Source organism: Alligator mississippiensis, chromosome 3 (genome assembly GCF_030867095.1).
Source record: "Alligator mississippiensis isolate rAllMis1 chromosome 3, rAllMis1, whole genome shotgun sequence".
Classification (NCBI taxonomy): Eukaryota; Metazoa; Chordata; order Crocodylia; family Alligatoridae; genus Alligator; species Alligator mississippiensis.
Genome location: NC_081826.1, coordinates 34,525,831 through 34,553,623, shown reverse-complemented (window position 1 = coordinate 34,553,623; position 27,793 = coordinate 34,525,831). Strand labels below are relative to the sequence as shown.

At 40.6% G+C, this 27,793-nt stretch overlaps 1 protein-coding gene across 2 annotated transcripts in view; it reads left to right on the top strand.

Moving 5' to 3' along the window:
* ZFPM2 (zinc finger protein, FOG family member 2) overlaps nucleotides 1-27,793 on the top strand; it is a 438,050-nt gene that overhangs the window by 206,867 nt on the left and 203,390 nt on the right. For both annotated transcript variants that reach the window (XM_059723815.1, XM_059723814.1), the window contains one exon: nucleotides 20,372-20,490. In XM_059723815.1, the coding sequence (XP_059579798.1) occupies nucleotides 20,372-20,490 (119 nt within the window). The remainder of the gene's footprint in view (nucleotides 1-20,371; nucleotides 20,491-27,793) is intronic.

Genomic DNA, 27,793 nt, shown 5'->3' with positions numbered 1-27,793 from the left:
TTGTATTAAACTGTATGTTTTGCATCTTCAGAAAAAGCATATAGTCAATTTTTCCTAAGGAATTAGGGAGATAGATGCACACATTTTGTTTGCTTTGGTAAGCCATGGTACCTTAAATTAGTTCATTATATATCCTGTAAAATCGATACTTTAAAAAAAAGTAAACATACCCCACAACTGCAGTTTTTTGTTTTCCTGAAGTCCATGACTTTCCAAGCCCTGTATACTCTGAGACCACATGCATATCAAGCACTCCCTCTCAGAAAGAAATGCCTGTAAATTGTAAGCCATGACAGTAAGTTGAAATTGTAGTCACGGCTAAAAGAGAGTTCTTCTCTCACTAGAGAGGTATGGGTTGATGCATGTATTTAAATGTTGGGGAGGAGGAGCAGATTTCTATTTATTTATTTATTTATTTATTTGGAAAGCTGCCAGTTTTACCAGCCAGGAAATTGGGGATGTCAACTTGCAGCCTTTTCATTGTGATTATTTGCTGTGTACTTAACCATTGCTTCTCACTATATTTAATAATAACAGCTGATTCTTCTGTTCTAATATTCCAATATTGCTCTATCTACACTGGATAATAAAGAGGAGTTATTTTCCACTGACTTTTTTTAACCAATCAGTTCTTATTTAACTTTTTAAAATTCAGTAAGATTTCTTTAGTCCATCTGTTGTAATGAATCAAAGGATCTTACGCTAGTCCAGGACATTTACATGATGGTTGAATGTACTTTCATGATTTATTACAAGATCAGAACTCTCATTCAGGCCAATGAAGTTAGTATTTTACAGTGTGGGTGCAATTCTAATGCATTTAAGCTAGGTGACAATCAAACAAAAAGCAGCACTACCCCATTTTGTAGGACAGATATTTTCTGCCCTGTGACCTTCCTTTGAACTCATTTAGCACTACCAGCTTGATTGCTGTTTTTCCAGAACTGTTCTTCTAATATAACGGGGTAGTGCGGTACAATACTGAAATGTTTATGTTTGCTGGTTAAAAAAAGGAAGAAGAAAGAAAGATTCCTAGGTTCTATTTCCAGGTCGATTGTTGACTCTCTCTGAGACTCATCTAGGCTGATATCTGTACTAAGGCAATGAAGAAAGAAGGCTCATTTTCAGTAGTGCAATCACAAATGCAAGTGTTCAGCAACTCAGAAAATCAGGCTACAGTTCTAAGCTCTAGTGTTCAGTGTTAAAGTTTTAGGCATTCAGATATTAGTCGTAATTTCCCTATTTTGGAATTTTCCCTCAGAAAAGGGAAATAAAATACTTACATATTTCACATATTTCCTCAAGGTGTTTTTGAGGCTTAACTAATTTATATCTGTAAGCTTTTCAGATTGATTCAGACAGATGATAAAAATGAACAAATAAGGTATGGTTCATAATAATATAACCTTTCACATATGGCTATAGATCTTTTACACATTCAAAGAATATTTAGGATAGTTTTTAGGACATCTTTATTAATTTAGCACTGCCCCACAATTAAATCCTCCATCCCAGTTACATAAAACTTATAAATCCAGTTGGTTTCACCTTATAGTAGGCCATGGAATTCAGATACCCCTTTGAATCCAAGACTGTCAGGGACTCGCTCAGTCTTCCAGTTATCTTTTGTGTTCTATTGATATTGTCAAAATCATTAAAATCTCTAATGGTAGTTCTGGCACAGCTGAGACCTGTGGCTTAACATTCCCTCTATAAAGTCCACATCTTCCCTGCCTTCTGCCTGACTTCATACTAACACAGCTAACTACCTCTGCTTAATAGTCATTCTACAATGGTTGATGCATAAAACCAAAATCTTAAAATCAGTACAAAACTAAGGGCATAGGCAACACCCACATTTTCAGATAAACTTGCCTCCACAGTTGACCATCTTATTTGCTTCAGCTAGGATGGAGAAAAAACACAGGAATGCAATTCTCCTTCCACTCTCATGGATACCACTTTATGCACCTTTCAACAGTAGATACCTCTTAATTGCCTCTTAAGCAGATACCATGATGTTGATTGGTTATTGAGTATCAGACTATAACCAGGCATATAAAAACAAACAAACAAAACAGGCATGCACTATCATCCAGCCACATCTTAGTGATTTCTAATTGGTCTGGGTAATACTTGATGATAGATAGTGTTGTGAAATAGGTTAGCATTGTTAATAAATACCTGTACTTTACTCTGCCAAGAGAGTAACACAGGAGGAAACAAAAATATGTTTTTGAGAGTACATATTTTGGGAACACAAGAGAGGGAGATTTTCAGTATCTTGATCCCAGCTGACTTGCTGCTCCTTGGGCAGCTGGGTGGACCCAATGATCTTGCGAGGTCCTTTCCAGCCCTAAAGTTTATGAAATCATGCCTCATTTTAAATTTCTTATTGACATGTAGACATATAAAGAAAGACCTTGGCCACATACATTTTTCTCATCAAGACCTATGAAAATTTACACAAGAAATCTAAATTCAGTACAATCTGCCATAATTAGAGTTCAAATCATTTTGACCTCTGCACTTTTTAATGTCTTTCATCTGAAGAGCTCTTTACAAAGCCTTGTAATATTGGTGAAATCACTGATTACAGATGGATAAGCTGAGGCACAAAGTGCCTAGCTGAATTTTTCCCCTATTCACGCTCTCTCATTGATATGACTGAGATTATTTTTATGAAGGTCAAATTCACCCCTGTGCAGAGGACTGGCACAAGTATCACAATACTATGCAGGCCTCAGAATGGGAGTTAAGTAAAGCTTAGGCCTTGTACTTACTATCTACATACGGGTACATGGCACATATATATACATATCCTGCTTAATAACTGCCTACTTTCTACTCTGGTTTCAAAATGTAGGTTGATTTAAGGTACGCCTCCATACAACATGCACATTAGTAGTCTAAACTGGGGTATTAAAAGCACAAATCAGGATAATGAGGTCCATATCCGAAAGAAACGGTCACAATCCCTTTGTCACAAAGGGGTGGGAAAGAGCTGTGTTGGCCGGTACTGGTACTTGATCACAGAAGTTGTAGATAAGCAGTACCACATAACTCATGAGTGCTGGAGCAATACAGAGCCATGTGTCTGTTATGCATGGCCATTCCTAACAAGTGAAAATAAATGATTAATTAGAATCCTGATGTTATACATTATAGTTATACTAAATTCATTGCTATTTATAATAATTGTACTTTTCACATAAATTATGATTATAATGGATGGAACTGTATACTGCATGCATGCACTGAAGTGTGGTATTCAATCCTTCTTTGTCCCAGTGTCTCTCTCTCCTCTGGGATCTACAGTAACTGGATCTTGGATGGTCACACTAACCTGCGATAAATGTTAGCTCCGTCTTTGAGATTTTTTCCTTTCCCTGGCGTTCAGTCTCATAATAGAAAAGTGTTATGTTTACTAGTTAAATAGCAAAATATTAGTAAAACATCAGTTTCTCAGGCTAAATTTATATTTTTGGAGGGCTGGTCACATGTTTAGGGTGCTAGAAAATCAGTATCAAAGCAGTAGGCTCACAGATATGAGCATGCGTATCTGTTCGTAAGCAAATAACTACGTCTACTCTGTTACACAAATGAGAGATGAAAATAGATCCTTCTATCTCTAAGGATAAGTACTGTAAACTGAGAAGACACCATAGATACACTCACAGATGATCTCATTGCTCTGACTTCCAGTGTCAAAATGAATATTTTTCAGCATATTTTTATTTGGTGTTCTATAATGTTAATGAACCCTTGTAAAATGTTAGCTTTGATTGTTTTTCAAGTTAAGTATAAAGGGCCACATGGCTTCAGACTGCTTTTTGTAACACAACAGAGTATCTTGACACCAATTTTTTCTAAGAAAAAGCAAAAATGCAGTCTAGCAAACATTAATACATAATGACATATGAAAATAATTGTGCATAGGCCAATACTAAGACAATACACTTTTCATCTCAAAGGATACCAAAATTCTAAAGCAAGATTTATGCATCTAGTAACACAGTGTTTAACTTTGTCTAAGTGCTTTTTTTCCTCTTATAAAATGAGGGTATAAGTCTGAACTGTGTATGCTTTGTGTTATAATTGTTCATGGTTTTTGACTGTTTTACATGTAAAGGTCCATAAACCATATGGTATCCTAGCTACAAGGAGCAACTAATGAAACAAACAGGCATGGGAATAAAATGTCTTTGCATGTATCAGAGAAGAATCTCCGCACAAAGGGACATTTATCAGGGGCGGCTGCTTCTCTGCCGAGGGAAGGAGCAAACCCAAGAGTCCAGAAGCAGATGATGATCTTATCAAGAAAACCCTCTTCAGTAATATCATCAGCCTGTTCTTGCCAGGTCTGGCATTTCTGTATCATGTGCATTTGTGATGGGGAGAGGGGAGAAAAAGAACGAGCAATGCTGCACAAGCAACACATAACTGGGATAAAGTACCTACTCAGCCCACTGGGTCTGTATAGTGTCACAGGATAATTGGGAATTTTTTTGCCAGTTTGAAGTATGTGTGAGAGAGTGGAACATATGTTAACCCTGTCAAGAGAGACCATGATGAAGAGTTTTCAGTAGTACAGGTTGTTTCCACTTAAATTTTTAAATCACTTTTATGCTTTTATTTGTAGTAAGTAAATATACCTGTTGAATAGTGAGATTCTACCTCATAAACAAAAAAGCTGAACAATTACTAAAAGAACACAATCAAAATGCATTTATTTTCATGTTCAAAACTTAAACTTTAAAACCAAAACCAGCTTAAGGATGTGTTCCTTTATCAGGCCCCACCATCTTTGGATAATTTTTTTTTGCTATGCTGATTGAAAACCCTGGATCCCAGCACTCCTGAACTCAGTTCATCTCATGCTCAGGATTTAATGACAGTAGTCTATTTCCATTCAAAATGTAAATGGACATTTATAACTATCTGTCTTGAGAGGTGAAGAAGATGGTGTGTGCTGAAATTATTTAAATAAATGGTTCCCTCTCCTCTGTCATTTAATTGCATTGAATAAGTACTCTATGGAATTGTCATCATGACAGGAAGTATAATAAAATTTGCCTTGTCTTTGCATAGGTACCTACAGGATGGAGAATTCAGGGCCCCCTTTTCTCTCTCGTCTTCTCTGCAGGTGCCATCCATGGTTCTGTTTCCCATTATCTCCTAAATGTTATCTCTTACTTTCAGGGTCTCTTTAAGATTTGGGGGAGCCCAAAGGGGACAGGAAGGGGACGCTCATTTTCTATGAAGTTCATTAGAGCTTGTTGACTGTGGAAAGATGTACTGTAACAGTGTCAACCATATTGTGCCCTTTCTGACTGCAGTACAGTCAATCCAAGGAGGAACGGGGAGTTTCCATGCCCCAGCGAAGAAAAAGACTCCATAGTTCTAATTATAGTAGAGGTGGTGTATACTTTATGCTGTTGTTAGCACTGTGCTACAGTACATCCTACTTTATCAGAAGGTGAATGGAATTACCACAAGCACCAATGTGACAATAAGACATTGACTTTCCATTGATTATTACCCAGTGTGAATAAAATTAATGAAATCTGCTTGAAATGGACCCTGCAATGACTGTCATTATTCCAGTCTCACTACTTCCAGTCTCTGCTCTGTAGAATATATTTTACTGCTAACACAGCATGTTTCACATTCATTATGATTGGCTACCAAGACAAAATAAACTAATGATCTGAAAGAACTGGACTGAACTGATTTTTGTCTTCATTAGATCACTTTATCTAAATATCTTAACTTATGTGATTTTTATTCATACTTTACAATATAAAGACTGACTTTCTCTTCCAGTTTGTTTTTTAAGTGGGGTTTTGAAAATTGATCTAAATTTTCCAAATGCGTATAAATGCTCTTTGTACATCTGTAAAGAGGCTGGTGCATACCCAAGATTGAACAAACTCTGGGCAACAATATTCATCAGTGATTCTACATTCTTTCTGACTGACAGCAAAGAAATATTGTCATGATGGTTAGTCTTAAACTCTAAAACTGATTATGATTGGCACTATGGATAGATCATTGTTAAGAGATTTTGCAACAGCAATTTTAGAGAGCCAACTCATCAGCCATTTAGATGCTTTAGATTTAGGAACTAGCAGAAAACCTTAGAGACTTGGTGGTTATTTCAGATTGTCATGGGATTTTCACAGACTACAGCTGTGGTATACTCTTACGTTTAAAGATTTCAACCTACAGTATGAATGTTATTTGCTTAACAATTCCATTGCTATTTTCTTTCATTTTGTTTTGTTTTATTATTCCCAGTCAGAATTAGGAGCCCCAGCAGGCTCACAGATCTGTAACTATGAGCTCTGCAGATATACAATTTTGGAAAAATGATCAAGAAGTCCATTTGTGAGAGTCAGGTGGGTTGGGAACTGACTAAGGGAACCCAGAGAGTATTAGTGCACAGGACTGTGTCTTGGTGGGAGGTGACCAGTGGTGTCCCACAGGGTTCAGTTCTTGGCCCTTTGCTGTTCAACATCTTTATCAGTGATTTAGATGAGGATGTGGGAAGCATGCCAGCCAAATTTGCGAACGATACTAAGTTATGGGGAAAAGTGGTTATGCTAGGAGTTAGAATGCAGATCCAAGTGGACCTGGACAAACTGGAAAGGTGGGTGGACCAGAAGCAGATGCAGTTCAATAAGGATAAATGCAGAGTGCTTCATCTAGGGAGAAGTAACCAGTGACATGAATATAGGTTAGGAGGAGATGTCCTGGCCAGAACAATGGCTGAAAGGGACCTTGGGGTTATGGTTGATCACAGGATGAACGTGAGCTACCAGTGTGGTGCGGTAGTCAACAGAGCTAATAGCATACTGGGATGCATTAGCCAATGTGTCACAAGCAGAGCTAAGGAAGTGATATCTCCTCTCTACTTGATGCTGGTGAGACCCCAGCTGGAATATTGTGTCCAGGGCCAGATTAACCCTTTAGTGGGCCCTAGCCAAACAAATTTGTGGGCCCCTACTTAATGTTATATATTTATATTACTTTTATTCACTCAATAACTACAATATGTAAAATAAGCACAACTGGGCCCCTTCTTCACTTAGGGTCCTAGGCATGTGCCTAGGTTGCCTATGCTTTAGTCCGTCCCTAACTGTGTCCAGTTCTGGGTGCTACACTTCAAAAAAGCCATGGAGAACCTTGAAGAGTACAGAGAAGGGCCACAAGAATGATTAAGGGTCTGGAGGACAAACCTTATGAGGAAAGACTAAGGAATTTGGGACTGTTCAGGCTGGGGAAATGAACTCTGGGGTGGGACTTGGTGACCATCTATAAATATGTAAAGGGTGGATATCAGGAGCTAGGAGAAAAACTGTTTACTAAGGCACCACAGGGAAGGACAAGGCACGGTGGCCATAAACTGTTAGAGGATGGTTTCTGGTGGATGTAAGGAAGAAGTTCTTTACGCTTAGGTTGACCAGAATCGGGAATAGACTTCCCAAGGAGGTGGTCCAGTCCCTAACCTTGGATGCCTTCAAGAGGAGATTGGACCAACACCTTGCTGGGATCATTTGATCTCAGCAGTATTCCTGACCAGAGCAAGGGGGGTTGGACTGAATGATCTTTTGAGGTCCCTTCCAGCCCTTAGTTTCTATGATTTTCTATGAGATGCCTCGAACACCTTACAGTCTAGGGATTCAGATGACATACAAAGAGCAGGTGGAAACAAAAAGTAACAAATAAATGCTATTCATGCTATCTTCCTTCATTTCTCCTCCTTCAAAACTGTGGTGTTGCTAGGTTAAACTGGTATAGTGTTTCACCCTAGCACTGGCCACATCTTATGATTAGGTAACCACATGATTCCATTTTATTTGTGTATAGACTGTTTTGAAATACTCTAAATTTGGGCGCCGGACCCTGCCTGCGCACCCCCCAGGGTAGACAGTCCCAGCCGTAGCCAGCCTACCAGTGGCATGACACGGATGGGCACGCGCCGCATCCCGAGGGTCCCCTCGGGCTCCGCGGCCCCCCCCCCCCCGGCACCTCAGAGACGGCCACTCAGACGGAGCCCCTGGTTCCGGCCTCCATGCAGACGGAGCCCCTGGCTCTTGGCTGCGGGGGCTGCCTGTCCCTTTTTCAGGCTCTGGGGCCTGGGAGCATGGCGACCTCCCTTTGTGGGGTCTGCTCCCTTTTGGGGTCTCTGGCGCGCCAGCTGGAGGAGCTCCAGGCCACAGTCCAGAGACTGCATGCCATCAGGGACTGCGAGCAGGAGATAGACTCCTACTGCCAGGCCCTTCTCCCCCGGGAGGCAGAGGGTAGATCACAGTCTCCCTCCATGCCAAAAGAGGACTCTGGGACCTCCTGCTGTGTCCAGCCAGGGGCATAGACCAAGATGGTCAAGGGCCCTAAGGCCCGCCGCACCAAGGCCCCTCCCCCCCCAGAACTGAGCAACAGGTACGCACCTCTTGCTGCCCCAGCAGAGCCTGCTGAGTTGCCGGCCCCCACAGGCAACATAGGCCTAACTGCAGCTCCCACCCCTGCTCTCCCCAAGACAAAACGTAAGGTGTTTGTTGTGGGAGACTCCCTCCTGAGGGGGACGGAGGGGCCAATCTGCCACCCCGACCCCTTAGCCCTACAAGTCTGCTGCTTCCCAGGGGCCCGCATCCGGGACATTGCGGAGAGGATCCCCAAGCTCCTCAAACCCACAGACCACTATCCCTTGCTCCTTATTCATGTGGGCACCAATGACACGGCTCGGAGCACTCCCAGGGATTTGGGAGCGGGGCTTAAGGGTCTGGGGGCACAGGTGGTGTTCTCGTCGATCCTCCCAGTCTCAGGCTATGGGCTGAGAAGGGACAGGAGGATCTATGTGGTCAACCAAAGACTGCGGCGCTGGTGTCATCAAAAAGGCTTTGGCTTTCATGACCACAGCCCGCTCTTTGGCGAGAGAGGCAGGGAGCTGCTGGGAAGAGATGGTCTCCACCTCTCTCCCCTAGGGAGGAGGCTCTTCTCAGCCAGACTGGCTGACCTGCTCCACCGGGCTTTAAACTAAGCCCCTTGGGGGACGGGGGGACTATCGCCACTGCTGGCCCGCTGAGCAATCCTTGCAAAGCCAGCGGATCACGGCACTCAAGGGAGCCCACCCCAGCCCCAGCCCTGGTAAAATCTGTGGGCAAGGAAGGAGCCCCCCAGGGGGCACTTGCCTGCCTGTACACTAATGCCAGGAGCCTGGGGAATAAGCAGGAGGAACTCATTCTCCTGCTCAGTGCAAACAATTACGATGTCATAGGGATAACGGAGACCTGGTGGGACTCCACCCATGACTGGACCACGGGGATAGATGGCTATACCCTGTACAGGAGGGATCGTGTAGAGAAAAGGGGCGGGGGTGTAGCTCTCTATGTTAAGGAAAGCTATGCGTCCCTGCAAGCCGATATTGGCGACCAGGGTGGACGGCTGGAGACCCTCTGGGTTAAAATCCGTGGGGAACACAGCACAGGGGACACAATGGTGGGAGTCTATTACAGACCTCCCACCCAAAGTCCTGAGCTTGACCAGGAGTTTGCCCAGGAACTGGCTGAGGCAGCTTGCTCCAGGACCATGGTTGTCATGGGTGACTTCAATTACCTGGACATCTCGTGGGAGGATTGCTCAGCAAAATCTGAGCGGTCGCAGAGCTTCCTCTCGTGCGTGGATGACCTCTACCTGACTCAAGAAGTCTATGGGCTGAGAGGCAAAGCGCTGCTCAACCTGGTACTGGCTACTGGGGATGACCTAGTCGGTGACCTAGTGATCGATGGGAAGCTGGGTGCCAGCGACCACGAGCTGATCACCTTCACCATCCGCCGAAAAGCTGGCAAGTCAGTCAGCAACACGGAAGTCCTTGACTTCAGGAAAGCCAACTTTGACAAGCTCAGGAGGCTTGTCAGTGAGGCCCTAAGGGACTGTGACCACAGGGAGAGGGGAGTTCAAGAAGAGTGGTTGCTCCTCAAGGGAGCGATCCTCAATGCACAAACTAAGTCTATTCCATCTCGGAGGAAAGGCAGCAAGAGGGCACAGCAGCCCCCCTGGCTCTCCAGGGACCTAGCAGACCTCCTGAGGCTAAAAAGAAAGGCCTACAAAGGATGGAGGATGGGAGTCACCTCCAAGGAGGATTATTCTGCACTGGTCTGGTCCTGCAGGGAGCATACCAAGAAAGCCAAGGCTGCAACTGAACTCCAACTAGCTTCGAGCATCAAGGACAATAAAAAGTCCTTTTTCAGATATGTGGGGAGCCGGAGGAAAAGCAGGGGCAACGTTGGACCCCTGCTGAACCAGATGGGGCAACTGACAACTGACGCCCAGGAAAAAGCCAACCTATTAAATAGGTACTTTGCGTCGGTCTTTCATCAGCCCCATGGGATGCCCATGCCCGCTGCAGGGCCGGGAAGTCCGGGCGAGGGTGATCCCCTGCCCTTCATTAATGCTGACTTCGTGAAGGAACATCTTGAGAAGCTGGATACCTTCAAGTCAGCCGGCCCTGACAATCTTCACCCCAGGGTACTCAAGGAGCTGGCGAGCATCATAGCCCAGCCTCTAGCACGGATCTTTGAAAACTCTTGGCGCTCTGGTGAAGTGCCCGAAGACTGGAAGAAGGCCAATGTGGTGCCTATCTTCAAGAAAGGGAGGAAAGTGGATCCGGCTAACTATAGGCCCATCAGCCTGACTTCTATCCCGGGGAAGATCTTAGAAAAGTTTATTAAAGAGGCCATCCTTAATGGACTGGCCGACGCCAACATCTTAAGGGATAGCCAGCACGGGTTTGTTGCGGGTAGGTCTTGCTTGACCAATCTCATTTCCTTCTACGACCAGGTGACCTATCACTTGGACAAGGGAGATGAGATTGATGTCATATATCTTGACTTCAAAAAAGCCTTCGATCTGGTGTCCCATGATCGTCTCTTGGAGAAACTGGCCAATTGTCACCTTGGGTACTCCACGATCCACTGGCTGGAAAATTGGCTCCGGGGTCGGACCCAGAGGGTAGTAATTGATGGAAGTCACTCATCGTGGTGTCCTGTGACCAGTGGGGTCCCCCAGGGCTCTGTCCTTGGACCCATACTGTTCAACATCTTCATTAATGATGTGGACACGGGAGTCAGAAGCGGACTGGCCAAGTTCGCAGATGACACCAAACTTTGGGGCAAAGCATCCACACCAGAAGACAGGCGGGTGATCCAGGCTGACCTGGACAGGCTCAGCAAGTGGGTGGACGAGAATCTGATGGTGTTCAACGCCGATAAATGCAAGGTTCTCCACCTTGGGAAAAAAAACCTGCAGCATCCTTATAGGCTCAGCAGTGCTATGTTGGCTAGCACTATGGAAGAAAGAGACTTGGGGGTCATCATTGACCACAAGATGAACATGAGCCTGCAATGCGATGCTGCGGCTAGTAAAGCGACCAAAACGCTGGCTTGCATCCATAGATGCTTCTCAAGCAAATCCCGGGACGTCATTCTCCCCCTGTACTCGGCCTTAGTGAGGCCGCAGCTGGAGTACTGCATCCAGTTTTGGGCTCCACAATTCAAAAAGGATGTGGAGAAGCTTGAGAGAGTCCAGAGAAGAGCCACGCGCATGATCAGAGGTCAGGGAAGCAGACCCTATGATGACAGGCTGAGAGCCCTGGGGCTCTTTAGTCTGGAAAAGTGCAGGCTCAGGGGTGATCTGATGGCCACCTACAAGTTTATCAGGGGTGACCACCAGTATCTGGGGGAACGTTTGTTCACCAGAGCGCCCCAAGGGATGACGAGGTTGAATGGTCACAAACTACTACAAGATCGTTTCAGGCTGGACATAAGGAAGAATTTCTTTACTGTCCGAGCCCCCAAGGTCTGGAACAGCCTGCCACCGGAGGTCGTTCAAGCGCCTTCATTGAACACCTTCAAGATGAAACTGGATGCTTATCTTGCTGGGATCCTATGAACCCAGCTGACTTCCTGCCCTTTGGGCGGGGGGCTGGACTCGATGATCTTCCGAGGTCCCTTCCAACCCTAATGTCTATGAAATCTATGAAATAAATATAGTTCCACAGATTCAGTTTTTTTCTTCACATATCAATTTTATTACACACAGACATACACATAAAAAAAATTAAGGCAATTATGCTTTTCAAATAGTATGCAACTCTGAAGGATTCAGAAATATATAAAACCTTCAGAAATATGGTCTTTTAGGAACTATGTATGCCTTTAAAGAAATTATTGTCAGAGGACATAAGCTACCTTCATTTTTACTACATTTGAAAGGTCTGACTAGCTTGTATAGGTACACCGAACTTGGATTTTAGTGGTATAATTAGAGCAGCTGCCCCAGGCACTAATGGGGGCCTAGCATGAAAAAAAACAGCTTTGACTGCAGCTGTGCAGTTACAGTTGCAGTGACAGTGGCAACTGGAAGTCACCACTTCCCCTATGCGGCAGCCTTCCGGGTGTGTGATGCCCAGCCACAGTTACACTACTGCTATCTTTACATTTGTTGATTAGGCTGTTGCTAACTATACAATCATAGCAGCAAGAGCTTGGCATAAGTTTTTTACCAGGCTTCTTGGTCAGCTGCTCTAGCTACTAGTATAAGAGCTAGAAACTTTAGTGCTAGCTTCAGTATGTCTGTATAAGCTGCAGAAGGTAGAATGGATTTCCACCTTATAAACTAAATAGAATACATATGCTCTTGTACACATGGCTTGTTTCATCAGGTGAACTGCAGTTACACCTTTGCCTAAGAGTTAATTGGGCCAGGATTCAGCCTAGTGGGAAATGATTGGAATGATACTATTTTTATTGTTGTGGCTTAGTTTAGGTCAATTATAACATCTTACACCTGTTTTGGCTAAAAAATTAATTCATAGACATGGAATAATGAAGTATTCGCTTTCAATCCTTACATAGATGCACACTTTTAACTCCACATTTTTATGTGAATGTATGTTTTCACTTGTTCTCTTCTTTAGCTTTACTGCCTTTTACTGAGCCCTTTTTTTTCCTTTTTTCCAAATGTACCGCACTGTCTCCCTGCTTTCCATTCACTTGGTTTCCTTGTCCCTTCTAAGTTCTCCTCAGCCCTCATCACACCTTCTCTTCCTTCCTTCAAATGCTTCTTCATCAGGCTTTCTCCCTCTCTTCTTTCATCCATCCCTTCCCTTGCAGGAAGGATTTCCAGGAGTTCTTTATCTAGGCTTTCCACTCTGTTCCACTCTGCAAAGCATTCTTGGAGTCTCTTTACTTCCTGCAGAGTCTAGGACATGGGACACTGTTGTAAGATAGTTGAAAGAACTGTTGTAGCTGGCAGAGCCCATATGCTTAAGCACCAACAGGAGCTAGGTTGAGAGACTGGTTCTGGCTATGGGGTTACTAATGGGAAGTAAGCAGTGGCAGGAATGCATGCTTTATGGGGAGAGAGACATTTCTGTTGTTGAGTAGCAGCACTGTGGGGCATCACCAGCATGAGGCAAAGTTTGTGTGGATGCAAAAGTGGCTGTACCTATAGGAACCTGTTCTGATTGCCTCTTACCAAAAACACTTCTAATGTACTTTTCCTAGGAAAGCAACTTTTTTCATATTCTGAAGATCCCTAGCAAGATCATTAGTCTGGTGTTCTGGTTGAACCCTAGTGTGAAGGTTCAAACCTTACATGAAGACCCTCCTCAGTGTGTCCTACAGAAATATATAACAGGCATGTGTATCTCAAAGCAGGAGTGTAGTTCTGTGAAATAGTTCCTACCATAACACCTGCCAAGTCTCCCATTTCCAGAGCCAGTGCATTCTAGAAGTGGAAGCAGTACTGTCAATTATGGTTGACTGTGAGCTCACCTTTCTAGGCCATATTAAGTAACACAATATATTCAATCTGTGACAGACAAACACTTGGCTATTTTTATAACTCTGCGAATTACCTTGCTAACCAGTACTCTTCAGCATTAGTTATAGTAACTTTGCCATCACTATGGTGCAGGACACAGTATGCTTTTATCAAAGAAGTGCAGTGACAATATGTTTTAGGCTACTGGTAGGACTCCCACTTACTTGTTTTAGGGTTTTCAGCTATTGAATGAATCCTGTGAAAAGGGAATGTTTCTATTTTGCCACCTCCATTATGTTATCTTTTCCAGTGCAATTACAAGCTAATTCAAAGCTCTTTGTGTTTGGCTAATAGCTGCTGATTCACTGCTGTCACCCAGTACCTCTTCATGCACTTTTAATAGTCTGCCAGTGTCCTTAGCACTTACCTATGGAGAACATTTTTCTCTGAGTAGAGGCTCATCATAGGCAAATCATTAATGGAACATCAAAAAGATCCCATCTGTTAGTGTTACATATGGCTAAGATCACAATTATCAAAAGTCTCCTTTTTTTTTCTTTCTTATCCACACAATAAATGTAGTTGTCAGCAGGATAAGTTCACGCATCGGATAAGGTCACAATTTCATTTAGTGACAACTTCCAACAGCGTGAACTTACAAGGTTCGATTTATTAAAGAGTCAGAAAGGATAAGATCACTGCATGGCCAGCCTGATTTATCAGGGTTTGACTGGAGTACTTGAATAGAGAACATCGTATTTCAAGTTTATGTGCAAAACTGTGGTTTAGTGTGTGTTATGTCTGAGAGTCTTGAAAATTGAGGGAGGAGAATTTAGAAGAGGTATCCCAAAAAGGCAGTTTAAACAAATGCCCAATCATTGTATATGCAGATATACTTTGTTATAGGAGCACCTGGAAACATAAATGAGACACCATATATGCAGTCTGGATTCATTGTGTTATGCAGTATTCAAAGGTGTGTGTAATAGCTTAGCTTTATATTTTTGATGGAGATAATCACCAGTCAAATATCCATCTCAAAACTATTATGGTGCATTACCAGGCAGGTAGCTGTTTAATGGTTGAATCATACAAGAGGTAGAGGTACGTTATGCCATATTTCAGCTATCTTTCCTGTCTTTTTTAAAGGCTTGAAGGATTTTTAAAATCTGTGAGAGCTTTTGAATTCAGCATGACTTCAGAGCTGTCTGTATTTGATATCACAATATATAATGTTTCTCAGGCATATTGAAATACATATCAAGACAGTTTCTCAGCTGATGAAAACCAGCAGAACTCAAATGATGTCAATGGACCAATGTCCATTTACACAGAAGCAAGATTGGCTTTTCTTTTTTCACCCAAAAACCTCCTGTTACAAGGCTCTTCTTGATAACATATTCTTGCCAACAAATTTCCAATGACTTGGATAGTTTAAATGCATATAAATGCATACAAAACTTAGAAGTAATGAAGTACTTTCTCCTACCAAGTTCTCCTTGTCAGCCTCCATCAGCTGTGTGCACTATTGTTTCTTACGCCAGAAACTGGGCAGATGGATGAAAGCCAGAGATTACTGTGTTCAGAAATACCATTTACAGTACTCAGCTTACTCTAGCTTGATCCCTCTGAAATTTGAAGCCATAGTCAAATCCTATAAGAGGCCAATAACAACTACTGGGCACCACTGTTATACAAAATAATACAGGTTTTCTGAAGGCATAAGAAGTGGGTGATAATTGTTGAAAAGCAGAAAACATTTTTTCTCACTCAGTTATGAGGGATTTAAGAAGCATACCTAAAACAATATCTATAAATAGGAAAAAAATTCCTACAGTTGAGTCTTCTCATTTTGGTTCGGTATCCAGCAAGGTGGCCTAATATCTTAAAAGCTATGGGATGTTTTGTAGCTATATTAGTGAGTCATGACTTGGGGCTTCTTTTACAGTGCAGCTATCATAAGTCTTTGAGTAATCAGAGACTTTAAAAGTATGCTACATCAATAAGATAAGAGAAACAGCCAACAGCACTAGCAGCATTATCTTTTACCAAAATTGATTAGCCCATACGATGCGTTTCAAATATTTTGTATAAACTTACTCAGCAAGCTGGATATAAGTTCTTGAAGAACAAACTGGAAAAATATTTGCTATGGAGCAGAGAAATAAATATAACTAAAAATGGAATATCCGTTGATTTCATTTTGCACATAATTTACAGTCTTTAAGGTTAGATATCTCTTCTCCTGGTACTCATATGTCTTCGTGGCACTTTAGTTATGCTTCCTACTGAACCTCTCAACAGGACAAATACCAGGTCTAGGGAAGCATTGTTTAATGTAGCAATATACAACCAACTGATGTAGCTATGCTGTCACCATGCTGCATATTAAATACCATATTTCTAGTCTCTGTTTCCAAATTGTGTATGTTACAATTTGCTGCTAAGCGCAAGAATATATGTTAATTAAATGTCAAATGTTGCCAATGAAAATCATTAGTAGTTGGAAGTTTGAATCCACACGTTGTGCTTTGGGTTGGGGCACAGAATAAGGGAGGCCTTTGGGTCCTTAGCTTTTCTCCTTCTCCCTGGTGGCTTTGTGGCTGAGGGGAATCCTTCTGTACAGGTACTCTCCCCTCTCTGTTATACTTCTCTGCCCAGCACTCCCAGTTCCTGCAGGTAATCAGTCAGGCAAGTGAATCATCAGAGCTTGTCTTTCCTTTTCTGCTTTTCAGGAGGTGGCCAATGGGGAAAGATGCTGAACAGTAGCCACAGCACAGAAAGGGAAAGGTTGTGAGAGTACTCCTGACTCGTATTCCTACTGTTTCTATGGCTGCAAGGGGAAGATATTCTCTCTACTTCTTCTCATATTGCCAGGTCTTGTCCAAATACTTTAGTGTGAAAGTCACAGAGAGGGGCTCGGGGAAGAAGTTGTACATGCTCAGGTAAAAAAAAATTTCTACCTCGAAGGACTCGAGTAGCCTCCAAGGGCTACAGGTATGACATCACTTGTAGCCCCTAAGAGACGTCACAATTTTGACTCTGAACAATTGTAGAGAATGTAGGGGAAGAATATACAGAATGCAGGAGAAGCACTAGGAATTACTGAGGGGGAGACTGAAAACAAAACAAAATGTCATTAGGTCACTAAGGCTTTGTTTTTAAAAAAATCTTAGCGGTTGCATATTGAGTTTGTTTACAAGTATTTTTAGGTCACTTGCCACCTTTTTAATGTAATTTCCCCCCAAACCAAAGATGGTCAATGAGAAACACAGCAGCCATGGCAAGAGTTAAACTGTAGCTGTTTTTGATACAACCTTGTTTGAAATCTGGTAGTTCAGGGGAAAATGTATATGTCATTCTCCCCAATATCTCTAAAACACACACAGATCCACAAGATGTGTCTGTACTGTTTTCTTTCTGTGCCATGCTGTACTACTATGAATCACACCCAAATACTCTCTCCTGCTCCATGTGCACTACAGGTCAAAAAACTGTAATGTTGTTGTTAAAGTGGTGCTGGGCATATGCCAATAAGATCAAAATATGCATGGTTATTATTATGAACATGGCAAAATGTGGTTATAATGCAGTGTCTCTGTAATTATATTCTTAGAGGAGTAGATTTTAAAATAATCTGGTTATGAATTCCTGTTTTACACCCAAAATGTCATTAGGCAGTATAGAATAAAGAAAAAACGTACATGAGAAACAAAAGTATGTAATAAGCAAATCAAAGGAAAGAAAGTTCTATTCTTATAAAAAAAAGGCTGCAGGTTTCTGTATCTGTTTTCTTCCTATATTATATAAGCTTCACTATAACATTATGAAACTTGCCTATTTAAAAATAAAAAAAGCATGATTATGTGCACCTTAAAACTTTGCTAGGTGTTTGGATATCACAGGATGATCTGCCCCAAGTTTGTCGTTCTTAATCTATTAAAAGACAGGCCTGCTTGTAAATCCACAGGTACAGATAAGGAGTCACTGTTTGACTGAGTCTGAACCCTTTTCAAATGAAAAATGTCAGTGACAGAAAGGGAGGCTGAATTATTTTTTAAAAGGGTTTTCAAAGATTCTCATGATTTCTCTGGTATCAGTTAAATGTGACATGTCCATAGACACAGCTGGATTTTTTTAGTGTATAAAGCAAGCAAATGCTCTATTGCTCCATGTTTCATCTTCATATAAAACCAAAAATGCTACCGTGTATGTATTACTGATCCATGCCTAGGCCTGCAATTCAGGGAAACCACTACTTCCAAAGTAACCATACAGAGGGATGGTTTAAAATTTAATTAAATCTATTACAGTATTTCAATAGGTTTTTTTAATGTTGTATTTAATTACTGTGTACTGTATAACACCTTTCCAGTATGTTGGTTACCTTTACAAATGTCATATTATTGTTATGAAAAATGAAAATGTTATTCTCACATTCATAAATTGGAAAATCAGTACAACTTCATTGATTCTTATGGATTTGTTCCAGTTTACATAAAGGGTCTGATGTTTGATGGAGTATTTTTATAATCTTCAGCCCTCACATTTGAAATACAAATCTCTTTGCTTGAAAATAGAACCCAAAGTCATTTTTTTCTTTGGAAAATGGTCAAGATTAAACCCCATGAATGAATAAAACCTTCACATTTTGCATGTAACAAGAATCCCGATGTTCACATGTGGAAGTAGGTATAGGAGATGAGTTGAGAGCTTTAGGTTTATTTGCAAGGAAGGAGATGACACTGACTTCCACCTGATCAAGGTCAATTTCTTAACAATCATTAGTCCTGAATATGGGACAGGTTTGCAGTTTAGTTACTGAATAGATGGATACCCTCATCTTTGTAAAAAATCTCAGCTGTGATTCAGATATTGATATTTATGGTTGATGGAGAAGAATTCTGTAGATGTAGTGGGAGATGGGCATTGTAGTGGCATCTGTTCCATGCATAAAAATGAAATGCCAACTCCACTGAATTCAATATGAATTTTACCACTGACTTAATGGCTAGCTTCAAGAAATTCAAAGCTTAGAAGAGGAACAAATTCAAAGATGCAGCCAGATTTGCAACAACAGAAGCACAAGCTGAACTCAATAACATAAGGATGGGTGGCCAACCTGGGTAGCAGCCCTAGACATACACTTAGAGGGGGCACAAGAATGGAAGCTTCCATTGTCAGCCCAGTCCCTGGCACCACCATCTCCACGTAGGGTGCACTCTGGTAGTTATGCCTCTGAACCAGCCAGAACAAGAAATAGATCCTGTTCCTGGTAAACATTTTTTCCTCAAAATGGCTAAAAGGATCCTAAAAATAATAGATTGTTTTCTAATAGCCTTAGTTATAGTTTTTAATATGAACCATGGGTTCATGTTGAGATATATTGGAGAATAAATAAGTAAGAATACACAGAATGTTTGTAAAAAAGACCCCTGAAAATGTATTTAGGGAATTTTGAGGGAAATAAGGATTTAGGAATTCTCCAGTAATGTAACTGGTAAATATTTTAAATTAAAAAGAATTCTTGAATTTTTTTTTTTTTGCAAAAAGTTTTATATTTTTTTTATACCTTGAAAAATAATTGAACAGGAAACATTTCAGGGAGAAAAATATTTTTTATTTCTTTCAAAGTAATGAAACTGTCCATGCTTTCTGGGTTTTTTTCTTCTTTTTGCTTCCTTTTTTTCCCTCTAGTAGAGAGAGAACCATTAATTTTTAAAGTATTGACAAAAAAGTAACTTATTTAAAAATTAACATTTTATCTCAATGTTTTACTTTCTCTAAGTGCAAAAAGAATAACACAAACTCTAGTTACAGCATGCCTTTTTCCACAAGAGAGGAGGAAATTAGAAAGTGGAAAAAACTAGGCCTTCCCCCTCCACGTGCTTTTCTTATTATAAATCCATTAACACTTTATAATATACACACATTAATCACTTTGTATCAATTACTCTCTAACTCAGGCAAAGTATCAGCTAAGCCTTTCTTTATTTTTTTAGTACCAGTATAAATGCAGAGGAACTCTACTGAAGTAAATGGAGTTACTCTGGATTTACTTTGGTATAAATGTGAAAACAGATTGGCTCAATTTTTGCCTAAGTAAAGACCTAAGTGTTTGGCTTTCTGTGAGGTTGAAATTCCAGAAGGCTTTTAGCCCAGGTGTACTTATAATATATTGCACTTTTTCTCTCCCATCATCTCTCCCTCCACAGCAGTATATAAAAGCCTCTTAAGCAACCATTATTCTCTCCATTCTCAAAGATTTACTGAATAAAAATGCCTTCAAAACTATAATGTCTGTGAAATGATGCAAAAAAGGAATGGGACTTTATAAACTGAATTTGAATATAACTATAAGGAAAAAGGTTTAGTTTTTTTCTCTGGATGACAAGATCAGTTGTTTTTCAGGAAAGCATAATTAATTCTCATTATATGGGTCCTCAGAACATTGTGCGCATAAAACAAACACAAAGGCAGAGGTGGTTGTTGTCAAGGCACAAGTGAAAGTACTCTAAACGTTACTTGTTTTCTTTGTTTGCAGGAGAGTTGGAGATGTTCCAGAAGGATGGGGAGCGCAAGATTCAGAGTCGGCAGCAGCTTCCAGTCGGAACAACATGGGGGCCTTTTGCTGGGAAGATGGATCTGAATAATAACACCTTGGTATGTGACTGCTCAGAGAAAGTTGACTCTGTTGTATTCTGTGCCCTCCCTTAGGGATTAGCCTTTATTACAGCTCCGCCAAGTCACTTAAAAACAAGTCATTGTTAGCTTTCATGGACAGTGCTACTTGGAGCTTTTCCAGTAAGTTCATCTGTGGCAGCAGTCTACATAGACTTATGCAGGTCACAGGTTAAGGATACTAAACTTGTTACTTTACAGAAGAAGGGGAATTATATGATTCTTACTTTATCTGTTGAGTCAAACTGATGCCTTCCACTTTAAACAAGTGTTTTGATTATTAATTGTTTTTTCATTGTTTTGCAGCACAAATCAATTAGAGGACAATTCATATTTACAGTGTAGAAAATAGAAAAATAACTATGGTTCCTGATGTTAATTTATCCTGTCCTAAAAGTAAGGACATTGAAAGCTCGGTCATCTGTCATCACCTTGTAGTATTAGCAAAAATATTCAAAGGTGCTGAATACTAGGTTTAGATATTAAATAAGGCTAATACCTAAATTAGCACAAATTGCTTAGACTGTTTTCAAGTCAGTGGTCCATATATATAATGTATAGCAGGTTGAATCTCAGTTCAGCCTGTTGAGGAAAATATCATTCCTATCTCTACATTGCCTTGTGTTTGTGCTGGTTTTATGTCTGACCTCTTATGTCGTGTCACTCAGGTTCATTTCCTTAGCATATTTTAAAAGATCACACTTTAAAGAGAAAAAGTAATCGGATAAAATCTCAGTGCAGGTGTATTGCACTGTCTTGACATCTTCAGTCTTGAAAAGACTGAGCTTCATAACAGATACTTTTTACTAAATCAGCCCCTGCTCTTGCAGATTATTCATGCCCACATTACTGATGTAAGGGCTTGTGGAAGCCTTTCATTACAATGCATCATATACATAGTAGTTCCATATTTAAAATACAATTTGCTGTATAACCTGTGCATTCCTTTCTTCATGTACACCTATTAAAAACAGTAACTAAGAATGTAGTTGCTGGACATATGTAGCATCCATTATAAACTGTAATGTATCTTAACAATTTAATGTAAGATAGGGAAGTTTTGGTTGTTTTTTGTTTCTGTTTTCCTTTTTTTTATTTAAAGACTTTAATCAATATTCAAAAGCATTAGAATAGAAACATAGGATCAGATTTTCCAAGTGCTCAGCATCTACAACCAGCTGGAGATATTTCAGAGAGCTGGACTCTCATTTGGATTCCAAATAAAGGACAGCACCTAGAAATAGCTCCATGGTCTAGCAGGGTTAGCTTTTCTCTTATCTATTTAATTTGCATCTTACCAATCAGTATGCATAAAGCACTTAGCACAGCAATATCTATGATCTGAGTGTTTAAACAGACAGTGTGACAATTGGTGCAGACATATCCAGGCTCCCAGCTGTAGGGACGCACCTTGTGCTCCCACAGCTGGGACTCTTGATCAGCTGATAGAGCATGGTGCACCTCATGGCTGGGCACTCATCAGCTGCAGGCTGCCAGCTACGGGAGCACATGGTGTGCCCATAGGCCTGGAAGTCCAGATCAGCTGACAGGACTCTCAGCCTTGGGAGTGCATGATACGCCCTGTGGCTGAGAGCCCCATCAGCTGCAGGCTCCCAGCCCTGGGGGTACAACTGGCCACACCTTCAATTAATAGCACATTAGGAACCAGCCACAAAGTTATTCCACATTTTTGTGGAATAATTTTATGGCTTATTCCTTGTTTTATGATGCCATGAATAGTTTTAACATGTTGCTAGGTTACGACTTAAGACATGATTAACTGGTTAATCATGTTTTAAGTGCAACATGTGGCAGGGGCCTAAATGTTACATAAACTTTTTCTTGCTTTGGTTAAGCAACACAGTAGGGAATGTTGATACTGTCTCTCTAAAACTACTGTATTTTCTGCTTCCACTGGTAGTGGAAAATTTCAGCAAAAAATTCTTTACAATAAAAGAATTACAATTTATACCTTGAAACATTTCAGCAACTAACAGGTATAACAACTGGACTGTAACCATAGGAGTTCTAAGAAATGGCACTAGAATAAATTTGCAATATATCATCAATACTAATATCGTTTTGTTATGCTTCTCTATTCCTTTTTTGGTCTCCGAAGGATTAACAAAGGTTCCACTGTTCTGTTCTAAATCTGTTTGTCAAAATGTTGTTTAGTTGAAGCCAAATATTTAGGGCTAGATTCTGGTCAGTTTGTTAGGTGCATAAGTGGACTTAGGTGCCTAAGTGCAATCTTATTTCACCTTGCTTGACTCCCTGAGACAAACATTGTGTGAGACTTCCTTCTCCTGGATGCCTTTTGTGATATGGTTTTAAGGGTACAGTTGCAAAACTTGATTCAGATTAGCAGATTTCCAGGAACTTGAACAGGGTGGAGTAGAATCACATTTAGGCATCTAAATCCATTTAAATGCCTAATAGGAGGAGTGCAGTTTGGCCCTTACTCTTTATAAACTGGCATTGGGTTTGGGATTTTTACTGAGATGTTTTGGTTTCAATCAAATGTTCATCAGAAAGACAGACAGCAAAGTCTGTAGGCTTAGTAGGATGAAGGTTAGGGAACTCACCTAGGGCTCAGGTTCAACTCTCTGATTTAGTATGATCTGCAATAAACCTCTGTATTGGAGCCAAAGCCCTAACAACCAAGCCATGGAGAAACACTCCCATATTGAAAGGACAGAGTCCATTTTTTTGCTGAATTGTGACTGGCATTGTTTTCCTTCTGTATTGGTACCAAAACATTTTGAAATATTCAAAGTAAGCATCAGGTAGCTTCTACTCTCTTCCTATTTTAACTGTTTCCTCATCTCCCAGTAATCATGCTAGTTACCTCAGAATGTTGAACACAGTAGAAAAGCTTTGATAAATCTGTCATTTATTGTGTAGGCAACCCAATCATCAAACTAGTTGTTATACATTTTTCTTTTATGTGAAGCTTATCTGTAGTACTACTTATAATCTGTTTGGTTAATATATCTGATTACTGTTCTCTCTAAATTACATGCTGTCTTAGGTTTATGAATGGGAGATGTATTTAAATTGTTTTTGAACGTTATTTTTTATTTATATCAAAATAGCTAGATATACATGTGCAAAATAGCCAGGTATACCCATATATTTACATATTTGCACACTTTCATATATCTATAAACAGACATGCACGCACGTGTCTGTCTATACATACATATTTTTGAAAGCTCATTTGGCAAAAGCCTAATCTTAATCATAGTTTCACATCTGTATTTGATAACAGGTTTAACATGCATCTGAATGAGAACCATAAACATTTTGTTGTAATAAAATTTATAAATTTCTCAAATAATCTTTGAGAGACTTCAACATAAATGTCTCATAAGGAAAGGAAAGGAAAATTCATTTAACTTTATGCTACCATGCCACAACATTTACAGCTGGATTCCCACACTTGACCCAAAACATCTGTTTGTGGCCGAGTAAGAATCAAATCCTATTTCGCTTTACGTGTCTATGTGACGTTTACCGAACTGTGTAAGTATTGTTTTTGACATCCACCGTTTACAGTCCTATTCCACATGGATATTGAGATGTGCAGTAGGCTGCGCTTTGGCTGGGCAGGCATGTGGCTCTGTATGAATATTTTTGAGCTAGCCTAAGTCATAGAATTGGTGCCAGGCAAAAGCCCATGACTAGTGGGTGTTAGATGGAGGAGGAGGGGGCCCTTCCATGTTTAGCGCAAGAGCCTACATGTAAGAGAACTCCCCAGGAAACAGGAGACCCAGATTCTAGGCTCCCTTCGCCAGATGGAGTTTGACCCCACATCTGTCTCACTTTCAGCATGGTGCTCTAACCACCAGGCCACAGGTTAGCAATTATCAAGGCCTCGCTTCAACATTCCTTTCGAACCTATTTCCCAGGGCAGCCAAAAGAGGGAGGATTTGGGGTTAAAGAGCATGCGTTTAAAGATTCAGATGCCTTTTGTTTTGGAAGGAAAGGGTCCTTTGGTTCTACCCTAGATTCTTGCTCCCAGTGAGGCAGAAACTCCCCCACTACATGCACTTCAGAAAGAATAAAAACTCTCCCAGGACTGTGCATCCATTTTATCCAATGGATATTAAATGTACGGTGCAATGTGGCTCTACCTCAAGAGGAGACCTGAAGAGGGGACTGTACAATGTAAAACCTGTGGACCCGTGTTAAGAGTACTGTGCTGTAAAGTCAGAGAAATACAGGTTCAAATACCCTTTTGGGTAAGGGGAACTTAGACTCCTGCTTCCTAGGGGAGTTCTATAAACCCCAGGCTCTTGGGCTGAAACATGGGAATGCCTTACCCCAGTTTTATCAGGCTACACTTTCAAGATTTATGCTCAGTTATGTGCATGTGAAGCCATGTGACTGTCTGAGCAGAGTGCAGACAGGCTAAATAGCCACTTGGACGTTTGTGCGTTCACACTGGATGTGAAATAGAATCACGAGCTGAGCGTAAGTGCTGAAAATGCTCCTTACACAGTTGGGCAAGTACTATTTGGGCATATAAAGTGAAGTAGGATTTTGCTGAACATCTTACTCATCCTTAACAATGGTAGCAACGGGCCATTTACCGGTATTCTAATTATGATAGAAATAACCTAGTTTCTCTGCTTTCAATCAGCTTTGAATAAAATCAGAGCATTTAATATGCTTTTAAACTGGTTCATATTCCAAGCAGTATTATGATGCTGGATATAGACCCCTGTTGTTGGCTCAGGAGATTCAGCATTCTAATTAATTCAACACAGTAATTAATTGAGTCACTGTGCCAGATGTCAAACATTTTTTTTTAGATCTTTCAAGTTCCTATCTTCAAGTATGTTAACAATACACATCTCAGAGAAGTGGAAGCCTGGCTACCTTGAAAAACTGATTGAACTGACACTGGCCACTACAATAATAGTAAAAGTTGTTGACTTCCATTCAGCAATGCCTCTCTGCCATGGAGATACTTAATGGCTATCTTTTGTCATTTACGCACACCAGGACCGTGGAAGACATCAAGCAGCAGTTCTACCAGGTGAACTAAAGAGAACTCAATGGTTAAGGGAGGGAGAGTGATAGGTATTTTTTTTACACAGCTAGAAGTCAGTGGATATTGCACAGTGACTGGCTTCCTTTATGAGGCGGTATTGCCTAAATGATGTTCATGAAAAAGACTGGAGCTCAGATTCTAAAAGGAACTTCAGTGTCTCATTCATACTTAGGTGCCTAGGTCCTACTGATTGGTTTAGGTACCTAAATACTGTTGATTAATAGACCGTAACCCTTAATAATTTAAAGAGACAAAAACACCTTGTGCCCTCAGATGCCTTTCCCTTCCAATTCAAGGACAATATTTCAAAGGTTCAAGAAAAATTAACACTAGCTGACTGTAGTGGAGCCATGATTCAAACAGGTTGCCAGTGGCAAGAAATCAGAAATCCCAAAGCCGTGTCCCCTTGCATGTTTTCAGGGAATAATTTCTCCAAAAAAAATTCTGTTTTATCCTTCTCTTATCTTCCTGTGTTCTTGTCCCCTTTTTATTATATAAAAAAAGAAAATACACAAAACATTTTTCCCCATAATTGCCATATGGCTGGTGATATATATATGTATTCATTCTGATGTACAGGAAAGGAGGATTAGTGGCAGTATGAAAAATCAAGTTTGCAGCACTAAGGAGGAGAGTAAGCATATGTTTACATGTTTTAAGTTATAAAGCCTCCATGCTTTTCTTTTTAATTTTTTCCGTCCCCTTTTGACTTTATTACAGAAAATATGTGCCAATATATACAGCATATATCTATATCTGTGTTATAGATATATAGTATATACGTATAGCAGCAATTGACACCAGTGAGAACTCTGTTTCAGGATGAAGGAAATACAGTTTTAAGCACTGATCTTGCTTTGCTTTTCTCAGATGTGTGCACTACCAAGCGGCTCTAGAAATGCAGTGGTTCTCGCCCCCATGCACGTTTAGAGGTGAAATTTTCAAGATAAATGACATTTGCCCATCCCCTCAAGACTAGAATCTAGGTCCTAAAATATATCAAACTGAACATGACCAAAATTAGAGCACTTGCTAATGTACAAAAACAGTGCACTGATTCTGCATCCTTTATTCTAGTAGCTGCTGTTCTCCGAAGCAGTCCCAAGTTCAGGTACTAACAAGGAAATGCTTTTTTCTCCCTGTTTTCCCCACAGATATACCTAAATATTTTCACTGTATAAATTCTGCCATATTAATCCCCATTATATCCTTTGTATTTCAAAACTCTGAGGAAATTGTAGCTGATACTTCTAAAGAAGAAGTGGCAAAGAATGTATAGCACATGATGAAAGTCAAACAGTGGTTCGTGCCATTACTTCATTAATCAAGTGGAAGCATTCTGAAAAATGTTTTTCTTTGGCTGCAGCCATCTATTTTTTGGTGTTAATCTGTGCCCTGTGGCAGGGTTTTGTGAAGCGAAACAATGAGCAGTTGTATCATACCCCCCCATTGTTGTAGCCCCTGTCAGAAGGAGGAGAGGATGATGCAGGTCTGTATCAGCCTGATAAGGAAAAGAGGATTCAAAATGGCTGTGCAGAGAATCCGGGGGAGTAAAGTGTGCAGTTTTGGACCAGCCTTGCAATGGAATACAGCAGAGACCCTTTAATGGGATCCTGAAGGTTCACTGCCAAAGCTATACTTCTTCTAGAAGATTTCCTAATGAAAAAGTTCGATTGGAAAGTGCTGTGACTGTCTGAGGAGCCAAGGTTCAAAATGCAGTTAAGTTATTCACTTACTAATCTGTGGCTGGTCACTTTAGGTCAAAAACCTCCTATCTATACCGCCCAGCTACTTTTAATCTTTAGAGTTACAGTATTATAGTTTACTGGCCACTTTGATTGGAGGTTCTTTAAAACCACTAAAAAGCTATACAGGCTCTCTGTGGCTCATTGTTTAAACAGTAATGCTTTTATCCATTTAACTTAGACCTTAACCATTGGAGGCCAAGTTTGCTCTTTGATATAAATCCTGCTTGCGTGAAATTTGGCCTTATATTAACGTATAGGATTTTTTTTTATTCAGTTACCAAAAAAAAGCGCTGTAGTAAACAGAGGCCCTGATTCTAATCTTTGTTAACACTAGTTTTGCAGTGTTATTGCTCAGGTGTGTTTAGCGGATTCATTCCTAACTTATGCTGGTATTTATGATCAGAATCCGGCCTGTTGTGTGTCATTTCGAAAAATGTCTTAACCTCTAAAAGCTGAGAAGTTTCAGCATTCCTGTATA